Genomic DNA, 17,342 nt, shown 5'->3' with positions numbered 1-17,342 from the left:
GCATGTGTATAGTCATTTGAGCTAATTGTGATTATTTTGTAGTAAAAACTATTTAAATATTAAAAAATATACCTAGCATTTGTTACACCACAGTTTAAGAAAATTTTACTATATAACCATCGTTGGCAATTAATAGTGTGATTAGGAAATGACATTTCATCCAGATGAACTGATTGTATGGTTCCTGGTCAGAGAAAATGTGTAAATATTTAAAGAAATGTATAGAAAGAGGAAAGTGTCCACACGGCATATAAGTGAAAATCTGTAATTTAGATGGTTAGCCAGAACCGATAAGAGTTCAGAGACTAAATTTAAAACAGTAGCATTTTCCAAACAAATAGTGACGCAATATTTAATGCTATGCTTAATGGTAATATATTGCGTTTATATGGATACTTAATAAAAAAAAAAAGGACCAGAGGAGAAATACTTACTAGACTTTACTGCTTTCTTTCCTAGTGGAAAAAGAAACAAACAAAATCATTACAAAAGGATGAAAAAAAATTTATGAATTAAAAAACCCATCCTGTGACAAGAAAGAACGCAAGCTCTAAAAGTAAACTTCTACATCTACAGTAGATGCTGAGAGCCTACCTCCATAGGAGAGTTTGTAGTAAAGGTAAGTCATGACTCCCAGGCCAACCCAGACCTCCTGGTACGCCTTGGAGTAGTATGGGCCGACTCGAGACCACCAGGTTCCAAACACACCTCCAGCCATCTAGTGATCCGAAAGAAATACACACAACGTGAATGGAAAGAAAGAGTTCAGCAGCCATGTACAGTCAGTGAATTATTCAATACAGCAACTCCAGATGGAGACAAATTGGTCTCTAGTGATTAAATGGTTGGAGTTAAATAAGAAACGAGTGCGCAAAACACTATCGACAACTTACGTGGGTCACCTACAGCATTAGTGCATGGGCCAGAATGATGAAGTGTTTGACAGCTACAACTCAATAAACAGTAGTGATGAGTCATTCATGAACGATTCGCTCATTTTAAACGAGTCTTTAATGTGACTCCGAACAACGAGTCTTTAAGCGCGATTCGTTCATTTTCTACTGGACGTGCATGAGCAAAGCATCGCAAAATCTCTGCAGGTCATGTACAGGAAACAGAATGCAGTTCATCTCATGAGTCTTCTGGTCCGAGTCCTTCGTTCTTTTTGTAATGTGACTCCTGGAGACGCTACACAATGCAATAAATCAGGGTTGGTTTTTTTTGTCTGACTCGACATTATTGCTACAATAAATACAGGAGTCACGTGACAAATGAACAAACGAGACAGACCAGAAGATGTGCGAGGTGAGATACTGGTTCTAGTTATCATAATGTCCTTAGCTGCATTGTCATATTTTAATTATTGGAACTATAATCAAAGTTCCTGTACATAGACATGTTGAAGGATCTGCTTATTGAACATTTTATTGTATTTCTGATCAAAGGAATTAAATGATGAGTGGAAAAAAAAAAATTCGTTCATTTTGAAAAACGAGATTCAAAGAATCAGGTCACTAAAATGATCCGATCTTCCCATCACTGATAAACATGCACCTTCTCCTCATACAGATTTGGTTGTGAAGGTGAGATGGGGGCGTGTCTATAAAATAACTGACACGAGGGCAAGCCAATGAGAAGCACATATTTCAGACGGTAAAGCAGAAATAGTTTTATGAAGCTTAAGTTTGTTTAAAAAGATTAAACGGATGTCAATTTATTCATTTGTTTCAATAAATATCTCCTGCTCCTTTAGGCATATAAAACACTTGGATTGCATTTTTGTCCCACCCTTATTGAATTATGATTGGCTACCAGGCTCGACATTCAAGAGTGACAGTTGTGTTAGCCAATCACAATCGAGGACACGAGCTACTTGAACCAACCAGGGCGTAGAGTATAAACTCTAACTGAATGTGTTTCATCGCACGGAGAAGTCTTAAATAATGAAGAAATGAGCGACTGTACAGAATGAACTGCTGCTTAAGATGAGTGAAAGAACGCGTTTGGATTTTATTTAAACCTCACACTTTTGTCTGTTTTTTCCGCGCACCTTATACATTCGCCTGAGTGTCATTCGGCGGAGGCCTGGATTTCATAAGACATGTTAGAAACCTATTATTTATTCCTACAATAGGAATTTCACTACTCTGCCTTTTTAACACCCATTTTACCGCCTTATTACCCCCGTCCTGAGACCAACCTTTTTACTCACCTCTAAACTGTAATAAGTGCAGCAGATCACCCGCAGAAGGTCACTAATCTGAATGCCAGCCCGCGACACAAGACGCACAAGATGAGCGGAAGCGCAACCGAGGCTTCCGGTCTTTCAGTGCTGCGTTACGTCAAAATAAAAGTCTCTCGAACGGGGAGAAAAGTCACTTTTTTTTCCTTTTTTTTTTATCACTTTATTTAGTATTATTGTATTTTTTTTAAATCATTTATTAATTAATTAATTTGCATTTCTGCATACACTTTTACCATCTTGAGATATATTTAGTTATAGGACAAATGTTTATTATTTCCATATTCCAGCATGTCTACTATTTGTTTCAGTCGCTCTCGTTATGGTTCTCCACAGCAGATCATCTGTCTTCATACCATTCTGACCCTCGTGCCAGTGAGGAGAAGGTGCATGTTTATCAGTGATGGGAAGATTGGATAATTTTATTGACGGTTCTTTGAGTCTCGTTCATCAAAATGAAAGATATTTCACTCATTTTGTTCATTTAATCAGAAATCAAATAAAATGTTCAATAAGCAGATCCTTCAACATGTCTTTGTACAGGAACTTTGACTATAGTTCCAATAACGAAAATATGACAATGCAGCTAAGGACATATTATGATAACTAGAACCAGTATCTCACCTAGCACATCTTCTGGGCCGTGTCGTTAGTTCTTTTCTAACTCCCATATTTATTTTAATAATAATGTCAAGATTCAGACTAAAAATAACCCGATCTATTGCATTGTGTAGCGTCTCTGGGAGTCACATTACAAAAGAACGAATGATTAGGACCAGAAGATTCATGAGATGAACTACTCCATTCTGTTTCCTGTACATGACCTATGCTTTGCTCATGTGCGTCCAGTGGAAAATTAATGAATCGTTCATGAACAACCCATCACTACTGTCCTCTACATCTGTCTTTTTCAAACCAATCATCTGTATATCTTCTCTCACCACATCCATAATCCCACTCCTTGACCTTCCTCTTTTCCTCCTCCCTGGTGGCTCCATCCTCAGCACTCTTCTTCTGATATACCCCATGTCCCTCCTCTGCACATAAACAAACCATCTCGAGCTCGCCTCTCTCACATTGTTTCCAAAACTTCCTACCTGTGCGGCCCCTCTAATAAACTCATTTCTAATCCAGTCCATCCTCATTACTCCCAATGAAAATGTTCATCTGCATCTTTAACTCTGACAGCTCCAGCTTTGCCTACTGTCTTTCTGCCAGTGCCTATACCATACAATATAGCAGGTCTCACCACTCTTATAAACTTTCCCTTTTACTCTTGCAGATACCCTTCTATCACAATGAACATATTTAAGCATGTAATACATTTCATTTCTGTTCTTCTTTTCGTCACTGAGCGAAAATGCTTACTGACAATGCAACTGATAGGAATACTTTCTGACCAAATAAAGCATCACAAGCAATTTGTTAACTTTTCATATTTTTAATCATTGCAAGTACTTAAGTAACCTAAGTTTTACATAAGACATTACAAATTTTAATAACAAAACACAGTGCAACATTTGGCTGTAGGCTGAAATGGCAATATTTGGTCTATGATACATAAATACCCACAGAGGAACAGTTATATAAAAAGGAAAACCTTGAAGCAATGCCAGTTTGGCTCAGCGAGTATTTCATGGGAACAATGTCCCTCCTTTCGGCATTTCCTCGAGGTTTAGCTTATGTGCGGTATGTCCTGCTTTAGCTCTAGCTTGTGCACGGTATGTCCTGTTCCACCTAGCTGCTACACAAAGATGGGAAAACACTGCATTAGTTAATTGGTGCGCACACACACACACACGTTTGTGTTTTGTGTGATCAGTGCATCCAGAGATCTACTGAAGCATAAAGAGAGCTGTCCTGCTCTTTCCCCTCAGGCTAATCTGTGCTGCATTGTAATCTAAATATATAACTGAAAAAAAAGCCAAAAACAGGCTGATTTATCTGTGCAAGTTGGCTGACTGTTGTGTTGTTGCTTACTGAGTTTAAATGGCTCATGATTTTGAAATAAATCTTTGGATTCAGTTTGTGACTAGTAAATGACACAGTATAGTTGTAAATTCCTATCAAGTTAATCAGTTGATATTATAATTAATCAAAGCCAACTGACTGGTAAACTTTCTAGACTCTTTGTGCTCACTGTTTCATGTAAATAAGCAATGATCTGACCTCATCCAAGCATTCTCCTTGTCCCGCAATGATCGATCGCTAATAAAGGAGCTACTCAAACAGGGTCTCTCTAGTGCTGTCTTGTTTATATCCAGAGGAGGGTTTTTGACTGTGGGAAGGACACTGTGGAAGGGTGTCTCTGAGCTATTTCTGCCACTCATGGTTTAGCACGGTAGACCTTGGGCTAGTCATACGGGAAAGAGCGACAGTAGGGAAGACAGTGCTTTCGTACGGTATACAAATAAGCACTATTCAAATGCCTGTCTACATAGCTGGATATAGTTGGGATCTCCTCTCGATGCCTTTCTTGCCCTTCCAAAGAAGACGATTTTGTAGTCTTTCGGTCACGAGTGTTGGCGTCTGCAAATGGAGGAGAAACGGGAAGGAGCATTGGTGAGGCTGGAGGGCAAGATCTCCTGTACGCCACTTCTTCCTGCCTTCTCAGGAAGTCCCTGAGCACTTGCTTGAAGATGCACACAAGCTCCCAGGGAACGACATAATTGTGAGCCAGAATTTCACGGAATCTTAGAAGAGATAACAAACACACAAACACACACGCTATGGTTATTAATGATCAGGTGCCACCACATACTCACACAGCTACACATACATATACCTGAAGAGAACAGTGGCTGTGTGTGATGGTGGGATTTGGGCACACAGACGTTCTAACAGTCTGCATTCAGATGCTGGTATCAGGGCAAGCAAGCTGTCCCGGGTGGGAGGTCGGCTATATGCTGGAGAGTCATAACAACGTCGGCGCTCTTCCTCAAGAGCCGTACACTCTCTCTGCTCAAACTGCCAGAGAAGCTCCTGGAGTAACACACAGCTCGGGCCCATGGAAGCCACACAGTTTGGACCCTGCTCATCGTTCTGATGAGAGGAATTCAACCAGGTCTGGAATGGCATTGTAAGACTATGATAGAGAAGTACAGATAAACATATTATATCTTTTTTTTTATCATTATTTATTATTATTATTATTATTTTTTCAAATTTTTTTCTTAACTATAACTATAATGTTTACTATAACTATTACGTGTTTGCATTCTTTGTTAGAGCAAATACTTTTCTTTTAATTTTATATTTATTTTAAAATTATTTCCTTTTTCTTCCAGGATAATAAAGTTTTATCTTATCTTATCTTATCTTATCTTATCTTATCTTATCTTATCTTATCTTATCTTATCTTATCTTAAGAACAATGTGAAGAGGTAATGGTTGAATGGTCCAGTGGTATTTATAAGTAATAAGTTCTTTGTACACAATTGTGCGTTAGATTCTAAATGAATTATCTTCTATATTATAGCCTACTCTGTTTCTTGATAGACTCATGGTCATTCTTGTTTCTCTCTCAGTTCCTTCCCACTCCAAGTTACACTTTTTTATATAGCCTTAAGATTGCTTTAGATGGAATGGAACTCTAATGGAGAAAACATCTTCAGGTCATGTCTATCGACTTATATAATTCTTGTGGAGAAACTACTCACAGCACATGTGGTCATTTAGAAGAAAAATATGCTGTTTATGAACCACAGTAAGAAAAAATACAGACACACCAAATTCCCAATAGTTTTATCTAGGGTAAAAAGTGAACTGAAAAACTAGCTTCAAATTAATTCAAACAGAAGGCACACATTACTCCCAGTTAGGTAAAAAATGTAGAAAGGAAGACGGTTAGGCAGGGAGTTAGGCAGAAAACTGCAGACAGATTAAAGAGAGATAGATGTCATTGAAATAAGGCAGGTAGAAATAAACAGATAAATAATGAGAATAATTTATGAAAAAAGATACAGCCGTGTGGTCAATTGCATAACCAACATGTTAAATAAATACTAAAAAATCTCCTCACCTTGGATTGAAAGAATGATACCCATGATGCCGTGACTCCATATGTTAAATCTTAAAATCATGAAAAGATTAAACAGGTGAGAGAGACTGGTAAATAGAAAGACAATAAATGAATGAGAGAATGTGTAAGAGATAGCAGTTTGAGCAAGTTGAGAGAGGAAGAGTGACTGATTCTCCTGCCAACAGCAAACTGCCTTCTGTCTCCCTGCTCTGATAACCAGCCTCCGCTTGCTGACCTTGTTTCCATTCAATCCAACCCCCAACCAACCACACACACACACACACACACACACACACACACACACACACACACACACACACACACACACAGATGTGATGGCTTACACATGCACACTTTGCACAGAAGCCTCTCAAATCAGTGTTTATTAAAAAGGTGAGATTATGAAGAATATTCAGGTTGTATGTAAAGAAACATTATGATGTTTTTAGCCTGAAGGATTTATGCGTTAAAGCTTTTCAAATTACTTCCACTCATGAATCTATGAACTCATGAACAAGTTTTACGGATCACTGTATTTCTGGAGTACAGTCCAATTATTACTCATATATAAACCATCAAATTTATATATAGAATGAGATTTTAGTAAACAATTTAAAACACAACACACAAACCATGTTTTTATAAGAATCATGAAAAAGATGTAGCATAATAATGCTTTATAACTTTATAATGAATTATTTTCCTATAGCTGCATACCCTGTCTTTCTAATTTTATAGAAGTTTTCCAAAATGAAACATTTTTTGAAATAAAGAATGACAAGTTTATTTCTGTTTATAGTTAAACAAGATTGTTCCCATCATCATGCATTTCATTTCAGTTATAAACTGTTGTCTCCATTCTTACTCACTCTCGTTCATTTTTTCTATCTATTTCTAGTAAACTGCAAACCTCTTCTGTCTTACTGATTGTTGGACGGATCAAAAATGTACAGCTTTACCTCAGATGTTGCAACTCTTAAAAAAAAATCTTTACACACTTTTTTAAAATGTGTTTGAGTGAAACATCCACCATGGAAGTCTCTGTATTAGATAAATGCATTGGTATAAGTCTTACAGTTGAAGCTAATGTCTGATCCATGGATCCATTATAAATATAAATAAGGATAAATAAATAGAGGTATAATGGCGAGTATCAGCAGCAGATGATACTTCACTTCATTTAAACACGAATCGTTGACGTTGACGACACCATTATTCAGTTCGACAATTTTTTTTATCTATACATCTGAGCAGTTAAGGGTTAAGGGCCTCGCTCAAGGGCAGAGAAATGCTGAAATTAAACTCATGAGCTCCATTGTCCTAACCATTTGCTCCAATGCCCTGATTGAGGTATCAATTCCCTAATCATTTGTCTGTGGTATCACTTTGGTATCACTGTCCCTAAAAAAACAAAAGAAATGCCCACATTTGAAGACAACCATTCAACCAACCATGCTCAAAGTCAAAAAAGGATAAAAAAAAAAGTATTTGGGGTCAGAACCGCCTCTTAAATAGAGCAGTTGGTTGCCATATGGAAGCCTCTGGGTGGCCTTCTGGCCTGTTTGTCCATTGAGACTCATAATCAGAGAAGTGCAGCTGGTATTGGTTCTATTTGATACTGGGTCAGGCTTCAGACCTCAGTCCTGTCCATATGAACAAAGCAGGTCCATCTGTGCACATGTAGAAACATACCATTGGTCAGCATTACATTACAGCTTAGTTGAGATCAAATACGCCATAGAAAACAATGCCAAATGAAGCAAATCTAAATTATTAAAAAATTGGAACATAATCAGTATATTTACAGTATGTTCACTGCATGTACTTTAATTGTATTATTATGTAGTATGATCAAAATTGCAAACAAAGAAGATGATGTGGTCAGAGTGAAGAAAATGAGGGGTAGGGTTTTTTTTTGTAATGCTGTACGTAATATGTTTTTGTGTTAGTCTGGGAGATCAGGGGTCTACATTTTTGTCACAGTCAGAAATTGTGCACAAATAGCAAGTGTCACATTATTAAATAAACAACTATGATATTAATCAATACTATGCTTTTTTGATGAATTGTACATTTGTTTTTATTAATCACCTGTTGTACAGGTGGTTATATTCATATACTTAAAGCCTAATCTATTCATTTCTACATATTTTCTTTTCCAGGAAAGTTGATCCATTATGATTTTCACCAAAGAGGATCTGTCTTTATAGGTGTGCACTTTGCATGAGAATGGATTAACCTTTCCATCCATTATTATATTGCATTTTGTTAATATTTTATAATTGCGATTAACAGCGTGCAGCATGGATTGTACATAAAGTAAATCTTCGGGCTTGTCTGGACAGGAGATTTGCTATTTTTTACCACAGAGTGTCTTCCCCTATTCAAATACTTCTTTTACATTTACAGGTTCTGACAGTGCCATCTCTAGGAGGAGCGAATTAGGAATTCACTGCGACTGACATGTCATCCATGCTCCTCGAGCGCTTCAGTGTTCTACTGGTATTTATTAGACTCTCTCTCAGACTCCTCTCTTTATTTCACCGAAGGTGACGAGCTTTGTCTATGCCACTGTATGAGTCATCATTCACTTTCGAGTGATAGGGGGAAATTCTGGCATGGCTCTGTTGCTGGGCGTCATATTGTTAAGAATGAAGCCTTGTACATCATCAAGCCTAAATATCACACTGACCTTCCCTTTACACTCAGCATAGCCTGACCTGAAATGGCGAGACAGGGTGGCAGGGGATGATGTATCATTACTTGCTTCACACTGCTGTGCATGCACCAACACACTCTGTTTTTTACTTAAATTACAGTGCACAATTAATACTACAGTGTAGTAATGTACACTGTTCACTGTTCACTGTGTACATTACAAGAAAAAAAATTAGGGAAACGGCTTTACTTAATGTACATAATGTTTGGCTTGATTTAATGTCTTGCTCTCTCTCTCTTTCTCTCTCTCTCTCTCTCTCTCTCTCTCTCTCTCTCTCTCTCTCTCTCTCTCTCTCTCTCTCTCTCTCTCTCTTTCTCTCTCTTTAAAAAATATAGAATATTCCACTTCCAAGAAACAGATAAAAAAAAAGGAAAAAAAAAAAATATATATATATATATATATATTATTATTATTTTTTTTTTTTATCTGTTTCTTGAAAGTGGAATATTCTAGGTTCTGTTGTTTTTTTTTTTTATGTGGACCTGTGACAAATTTAGGAACAGTGCAGTGTATCCATTTGCTTGTCTGACTCACGGAAGAAAAGCAGACACAATAATGTGCTGAGCAACACAGTTATATCTAATGTGTTTAAAAACCATGACTATATTTACACAATGTTTAATATGCATTTTTAAGATGCTTCATTAGAAAAAAATTAACAAGCATCCACATGTTGTTATTGAAATTTGAATACATACGGATTTGTACGCTTTTCACAACAGACATTGTCTCAAAACAGCTTTACAGAATTTAAGAGTTAAGGTAAATGATGTGTATTTATCCCTGATGAGCAGCCATGGCGACTGTGGCAAGGAAAAACTCCCTTAGATGTTAGATGAGAAAGAAACCTTGAGAGGAACCAGACTCAAAAGGGGAACCCATCCTTATTTGGGTGACATCAAGAGTGTGATTATAAATCTTTCAACAATACAGAACACTGGAGAGTGAAAGCTCACATGAGCACCTGAATGTAAGATTATGAATAATGTTCTTTCTACAGTCTTATACAGTCATTTGAGGTTATAGAACCAGAAACTACTTAGCAACTCATACAATAGCTCAACATTTAAGGTCACCTATATATACATATATATACACCTATATATAGTTACATCCCTCACATGTTCTCAATACTATAAAAAATGAAATTCTGTATATTTTAAAGTACTGAATGTGTAGTTTGTAAATCAGTACAGATTTACTGAAAATAACAACATACAGCCATTAAGGTCAAAATAACTGGCAACAAAAGTGAATACACTGTAAGTGACCATGTGACCATTTTAAAACTGTGTCCAAAGTGTCAATATTTTGTGTGAGCACCACTGTTATCCAGCACTGCTTTAATACTCCTGGGCATGGAATTCATCAGAGCTGCACAGGTTGTTGCTGGGATCCTCTTTCACTAATCCATAATGACATCACGGAGCTGCTGGATGTTAGACACATAGAGCTTCTCCTCTTTCTGCTTGAGAATGGCCTGCAGGTGCTCAATAGGGTTCAGGGCTAGAGACAAACTTGGCCATTCCATCACCATCACCTTCAGCTTCCTCAGTAAGATAGCGGGGTGTTTGAAAAACTGCCATTCGGCACAGTCACTGAAGGAATGCTGTCATGTTCTGCTTCAGAATGTCACAGTACATGTTGGAATCCATGTTTTCTTCATTGAACAGCAGCCCCAGACCATGATGCTACCACCACCATGCTTGACTTTAGGCAAGACACAATTTTCTTTGTACTTCTTACCAGGGCATCGCCACACATGCTGGACACCATCTGAGCCATACAAGTTTATCTTAGTCTTATTAGACCACAGGACATGATTCCAGTAATTCATGCTCTTGGACAGGTTGTCTTCAGCAAACTCTTTGCGGCCTTTCTTATGCGCCAGCTTCAGAAGAGGCTTCCTTCTGGGAGAATGGCCATGCAAACCGACTTGCTGCAGTTTGCGGCGCATGGTCTGAGCACTGACAGGGGGAATATTTTGCTTCTGCAACCTCTAAAGCAATGAAACCCATCTTGGAAAACTTCTGTATGACCCTGGCTACTGTGCTGAAACACAGTTTCAGAGTATTATTGATCTTCTTATAGCCTCGGCTATCCTTTAGAGAGCAACAATTCTAATTCTCAGATCCTCAGAGAGTTTTTGCAATGAGGTGCCATGTTGAACATCCAGTGGTCAGAATGAGTGAATTGTACTCAAAGCACTCCAATACAAGATCCAGTCCAGTGCAAATGACAGTGCAAGTACAGAGGTGCATTGTGCAAAAGAATTGTGTAAAATTGTGACCATCAGGTGACAATACAGAGATCACATAGTAAAAGTATCATGTATTAGGCAATTTTGTTTTATTAAAGGCAAATGGCATTAATAGATTGGGTGAGAAATCAGGAATAAATTGCGTGACTCTATACAGGATACAGTTGCACACTGACAGCATAAAAAAATACTGGGAACAGGGAGAGAAATTTAACAAGTCATGTCTGGCTACATCTTCTGCTCTGGCTGTGGGGTATGTGTAACCCAGCAGCTGTCATATGTCAGACAGACTTTGCTTTGGTTTATTTTGTGTGTGTGTGTGTGTGTGTGTGTGTGTGTGTGTGTGTGTGTGTGTGTGTGTGTGTGTGTGTGTGTGTGTGTGTATGTGTGTGTGTGTGTGTGTGTGTGTGTGTGTGTGTGTGTGTGTGTGTGTGTGTGTGTGTGTGTCAGGCACAGCTGACCGTTCTGCAGGTACATCAGGGGTCTAGACGATTCCCGAAGCCGAAGCGAACCGCAGTGTGTGTGTGTGTGTGTGTGTGTGTGTGTGTGTGTGTGTGTGTGTGTGTGTGTGTGTGCGTGCGTGCGTGTGGATGTGTACCTTTGTACTAGATGGATGTGAGGTTGACAATGCTGTGTCCTTGGGTAAACGTTTTTAGTTAAATCTTATACCTTAAATCTGTCACACCAAAAAAAGCGCACTGAATACTGATTGCATGGCTCCCTGGAGAAAAGCTTGTGGAATATCTGGTAGTAGATCATGAAGCAACTCCAAACAACTTCTCTAACCAGTATCCAGAGTTCCTTAGAAAAAGGTAAAATGACATGGAATTTGTTTATGGTAAATAGTAAAGTAAATAGTAATTAACTCGATGGAAACAGACAAGCACATTTAAAATGATAAAGAAACCTTGAAATATGATTCTCAATGGGAAAATAAATAAATAGAGACGGATTTGGTCATTGGACATTTTTTAATCCCACCCATACTATAACTGATTTGCACATTGGATCCTCTTTTGTTTCTATTTTAGTGTTCAGTACAACACAAATACTGTATTAACCACAAGATGGCGCTGCTGTGACAAAAAATAATGTAGCACATTTTCCCCTTGCTTTGTCTCAGGTTATGACGTTTCAGTAAAATTAGCCCACAACAATGAATTACTGTTCCCACGAAGACACACAACTGTATAGAATGTCTGTATTCTGTTGCAGTCAGATTTCCATTCACTGGAGCTTAGAAGACCAAAAGTTCTAGCTTAACAATATCCCTCTGCACAGAAATCTTTGTGAAAACATGGTGTGCCAAAGTTGGTATAGAATAGATCAAGTGTCCTGCAACGAACCCTGACCTCAACCTCACTGTACACCTTTGGAATGAACTGGAACATGTATTGATCCCCTAATCACACCAGTGCCTGATCTCACTAATGCTCTCATTGTAAAAAGATCACAAATCCCTACAGAGTCTAGAGGAAATCCTTCTGAGAAAAGTGAAGGTCATTACAACAGAAAAGAACAGCTACATCTGGAATGGGATGTTAAACAAGCACATACTGGTTTAGAGATCAAGTGTCCAGATACTTTTGGCCACACAAGTAGTTTTCAAGTCAAAAATGCATACGGATGACACAGGATTAAAGTTATCCGAGATTATATGTATATCATGTTCCAGACACTGACTTTTCATATAGAAAGAACATCACTGGTGCATAACACGATAAATAACTTGATGGTAGAAATAAAAAAATCATTGAATCATCTCAGTTTTTGATTCTAGTTTACCTGCACTGGTCTAAATAATGGCCAGACTTCATACAGATGTTTTTATGCTGTTTATTTTGTCTCTTTCAGCAGACACTTTCCATAAAAGTAACATAGTCATCCTTTCTTTTTAGATGCTAAGGCCGCCCCAGAGCCAGAGCTTTATTTTCGGGTAATTATTGGCGTGTCTTGAAAGGGAGGGGCATCTCCAGGTGTCTTTCTGAATTCTGGTGAATTTTCTAATTCAATAATTACATAAACTTGTGATTTCTTTCTTTCCCTTGGATTTGTATCTCTAAAGTCTGATTTCAGTGCTCTGATGACAGTAACACCTACATTGGCAATTCCCCTCATGTGTTTAAAACCAGTCTTCATTTAAGCCCCTGTTCCTTTCTTCTCTTTGGATCTGCCTGATTCATCCCGATGTTCTACCTCTGGATTTAGTTCTCCTCTATTGTGGACACTCTGTGCAGCTGAGGATGGTGCCACATGAACAGCCTAAAGATCAGTGAAGTTAAAACTTTGAGGATGGATTTGGACAGTAATGAATAGAAACAGGCTACTATAATGGCTTAAAACTGAAATTTGCATGAACACTTTTGTATTTAAAGACTTGTCACTAAACAGGACATCTCAACAATGATGGAACTGTAATGAATGGACATTCGGTGCATCCCAGATGAGAATGGGGTCCAATTTGACTCTGAAGGTTTCTTCCTCATACCATCTCAGGGTTGTAGTTTTTTTTTTCTTCACCACTGCCACTGGTTTGCTTATATGGGTTAAACCTAAAAACTAACATATAAATTGATATTTGATAACCTATTTGTTATTTATTTCTATGTAAAGCTGCTTTGGGACAATGTCCATTGTTAAAAAGTGCAATACAAATAAAACCGAATCAGCGTATTTAAACATACTTAAACCAAAATTGCACTAAATTCATTCAAAAATTCAGGTTCAGTAGTTCTGTATCTAATAATAGTTTATATTTTGGAATAATTAATTAAATAAAACCCTCCCACTTGAAGGTGATGCAAGTTTTTAGAACCTAACAGAAGTGAAATCATTTTCACCAGCAGGGGGAAGAAGCAGCTCATATCTGATATCCCTTTAAGCAGCCATTGTTCTCCTACAAGACAACAATGCTCTGATCACTATACAAGACAAATCATTAGGGCTGGTTATATTATATATAATACAGCTGTTATTTTATGGGTTCAGTTAGTTGTCAGATGTGTGGAAAATAAACCTCATCTGTTTTTTTTTTATTTATTTTGGAAACTTGATCTCTTGTAGCTCCTGCACCTTCATCCTAGTGTTCATTAGGATTTATTCTTTAAGAAAATCCTGATGGTTTGTTATACTTACCGCCATACAGCACCCGTGTCCATGCCACCTGCTCTTGGCACAGGGGTGTGTGTATGTGTGTGTTTGTGTGTCCTTGTGCCGAGTGTGTTTATGTGTTTTAGCATGGCACTGGGAGCTGACAGACGGACACCATCCTGATATCCTGCCTCGGTGAGAGGTGTGCTCCTATCAGCAACCCTAATCAGCTTAAGCACCAAGCTTCCGCTATGTAAACCTTTCATCCCGGGGGGCACATATACAGTACTTTGGAAAAGTCTAAGCTACATGTATAAAAGTGCAATATTTGGTTTGGTCTTTTGTTTTAGGCAGCAATTGAACATTTTGTCCTCAAAGTTGACGTGTTAGAAGCAGGAAAAAAATGGGTTTGACAGGAGCCAAATTGTGATAATTAGACGACTGGGTCAGAGCATCTCCAAAACTGCAGCTCTTGTGGGATGTTCCTGCTCTGCAGTGGTCAGTATCTATCAAAAGTGCTCCAAGGAAGGAACCGTGGTGAACCAGCGACCAGTGGCTCATTGCTGCACGTGGGGATCGAAGGCTGGTCCGTGTGGTCCAATCCAACAGACGAGCTTCTGTAGCTCAAATTGCTGAGTTAATGCTTCTAATGCTCAATGGGTCAGAACTGTTTTAGCAGCAAAAAGGGGACCAACACAATATTAAGCAGGTGGTTAAAATGTTATGCCTGATCGCTGTACAGTAACAACAGTCTCAGGATTTATATGTAGCATTTTTTTAAAGCATCTTGGAGAATCTTTTACGGCGTTTCGAAAGATTTTGACTGTCAAACATGCTTTAAGTAAAACCCGACAACCTTCATCATATTTTTTTTTGTCTGAAAAGTGACATATTATGTAATGCAATCTTTCATTCTCACAATTTTCTCAGCAGCATAGAATGTTTTGTTGGAAGAGTAAACCTTTTTTTTTTTTTTTTACCAAACCAATATTGTGAAAGTCATACAATAATTATCTTTAAAAAAATAGACTTAAAAAAATTTGCCTCAAAACATCCATTTTACTGACACCATGGAATAAAATATATTCTTTGCATTAAAGAAAAGATTTTGGACAGCATACATTTAAGAACATTTATTTTCGCATTCAGCAGTGAGTACATTTTAAGTGCAAATAGTTAAGAGTCCATGGCTAAAGAAGAACTACACTCAACAGGGTACAAAGATGGACACGATCACCAAAGCTGGCATTCTCTTGCTTTAAGCTTCCTCCTCCTCCGTCTCTTTTTTCGTTCCGTTTGCGTTTCACTTAAAAGAAGTTTGACGACAGTACCTAAAAACATGAATCTCTGTAGTTCCTGTAACATATATATATATATATATATATATATATATATATATATATATATATATATATATATATATATATATATATATATATATAAAAACATTTACAAGTTAGTTTACCATACCTAATCAGAAAATCACTGCTAAATACTGGCTGTTTTTGCCACACAAAGAAAGTAAACCTTGGCATGTCCACGTGTCTAGCTGATAGAATATTTAAGTGTATATGTTTCCAGGTATAGTGAGAAAAGAGTAGACCCACCCAGTGCCACACACAAAAAAAAGCTGCTATTGGACGTTTTTCCCCAAAGAAGAAAAAGAAGAAGAAGGGGAATTAGAAGAGACTATCACAGGAGAGCACTAAAGCCGAAGACATCGTTCACACACTACAGAGAAACGTCTTCAGCGCAGCTGAGAAAGCCCAGAGCACAGGAAAACCAGAAGAAAAGAAGAAACGCATCAGCACTTAAGACTCTTGACTTCATGCACTTAATAAGCAACACAAAACACAGATTTTTTTTTTTGGTTCCGTTTTTCTTACAACTCTTGTTCTTTTTTTTTTTATTTACTAGAGCTTAGTGCTTGAGAGACAGCATGTTTTTGTCTTCTTTTTGTTTTTTCTATAGCTATCGGGCATGGGTGGGACTTCTCTGAACGGCTCGGCTGTTGCTCTAAACACCACAGTGTGCACAAAGTAGAACTACGCTCCAGTAACTTGTACATGTGCATGTGTTTCTGTACATTTATTTACGCATGTGTGTGTGTGTGTGTGTGTGTGTGTGTGTGTGTGTGTGTGTGTGTGTGAGTGTGTGTTTATTAATGCACATACGTGTGTGTGTGTGTGTGTGTGTGTGCGTGTGCGTGTGTGTGTGTGTGTGTGTATGTGTGTGTGTGTGTGTGTTTAGGTGTAATCCCATGAACTAATGAGAAACTCTCCCTATAATAAGGGAAAGCCTTGTCATGACCTCCTTGTATTCTCCAGCGGTTCTGAGATGGTTACTCAGCCTTTCGCTTTGCCCCTGGAATCTTCTCCTGGATCCTGTAGAGGCAAAGAATTGTATTTTTGTAAATGTTTGTCTTAGATTTGCCATTCTATTTACACTTTCTGTAGTCTTGTGGACCTTGTGTTATATAATAATATATATATAAGAATTCTGTATGTAAATATGAACATACAAATATTTGAGAAACCATGTTATATACAGGCATGTTCAAATGTTTAGTGATCTAAAAACTACTAAACATCTCAGGCTTTGCTTTCTTGTCTAACCTTTTTTGAGAACATTCTAAAACGTTCTCTGTATTTTCAGTTTTAAATAAAAAAAAAGGATTCAAATACAACTTCCGTGCAATTACTAGCGAATCAGAACATTTTTGTTCGAAAAAAGAAAAGCAGGACAGAATCAAATCTGTTTCTGAAGCTGATTCTCTAAGAATGTTTTAATGTGAATACTGTGAACTACACAAGTTAGAAAACAGTTATCCGATACACATTCATTGAACGGAACACTATTCGGATTTTTAGCCCAATAATCAGATAGCCGGAGAAGTGTGAGGCAAAAAAACAGTAGTTGTGCATCAAGAAAACAAATGATCTCGTCTCTTAGCCTCAGTGTGGTCAATGGGCTACAAATAAACAGTGTAGTGCTGCCCGTAGTGTGAAAG

The 17,342-nt window shown here is 37.8% G+C and overlaps 2 protein-coding genes and 1 long non-coding RNA gene across 4 annotated transcripts in view; 1 reads left to right on the top strand and 2 right to left on the bottom strand.

Annotated features, from left to right (window-relative positions):
* Window positions 1-3,456: 3,456 nt before the first annotated feature.
* Window positions 3,457-14,535, bottom strand: rd3l (RD3 like). Its single transcript, XM_083561864.1, has 4 exons — window positions 14,378-14,535; window positions 6,264-6,313; window positions 5,028-5,327; window positions 3,457-4,935 (listed from the first exon to the last, which is right to left on the bottom strand). Exons 2-4 carry the CDS (start codon window positions 6,302-6,304, stop codon window positions 4,596-4,598), a joined length of 681 nt encoding a protein of 226 aa, XP_083417990.1. The 5' UTR covers window positions 6,305-6,313; window positions 14,378-14,535; the 3' UTR covers window positions 3,457-4,595.
* On the top strand, window positions 5,234-9,230 carry LOC310737516. Its single transcript, XR_014536840.1, has 3 exons — window positions 5,234-5,306; window positions 8,426-8,473; window positions 8,673-9,230. It is a non-coding gene; the product is annotated as an uncharacterized lncRNA (long non-coding RNA).
* A 915-nt stretch (window positions 14,536-15,450) lies between the features above and the next one.
* The window catches only part of rtn1b (reticulon 1b), a 39,334-nt gene continuing 37,442 nt past the window's right edge, over window positions 15,451-17,342 (bottom strand). The window contains exons 10-11 of one of the 2 annotated variants that reach the window (XR_014536853.1): window positions 16,564-16,716; window positions 15,451-16,531 (exon numbers count right to left, since the gene is read on the bottom strand). Coding sequence is in view for 1 of the 2 variants with exons in the window: in XM_083561949.1 (XP_083418075.1) it covers window positions 16,674-16,716 (43 nt within the window). In the remaining variant the exon portion in view is untranslated. Of the gene's footprint in view, window positions 16,717-17,342 lie in introns of both variants that reach the window. The other variant, XM_083561949.1, reaches the window with a different exon arrangement.

This window comes from Silurus aristotelis, assembly GCF_946808225.1.
Source record: "Silurus aristotelis genome assembly, chromosome: 15".
Lineage (NCBI taxonomy): Eukaryota > Metazoa > Chordata > Actinopteri > Siluriformes > Siluridae > Silurus > Silurus aristotelis.
This window is presented reverse-complemented; position numbering and strand designations above follow the sequence as displayed.

Excerpts from the sequence above, each read along its gene's own strand:
- rd3l (XM_083561864.1), bottom strand. The coding sequence starts at position 6,304 with ATGGAGTCACGGCATCATGGGTATCATTCTTTCAATCCAAG. Across the intron at positions 5,328-6,263 it reads TATCATTCTTTCAATCCAAG|TCTTACAATGCCATTCCAGA; the intron begins GTGAGGAGATTT and ends TCTCTATCATAG. Across the intron at positions 4,936-5,027 it reads ACAGCCACTGTTCTCTTCAG|ATTCCGTGAAATTCTGGCTC; the intron begins GTATATGTATGT and ends ATCTCTTCTAAG.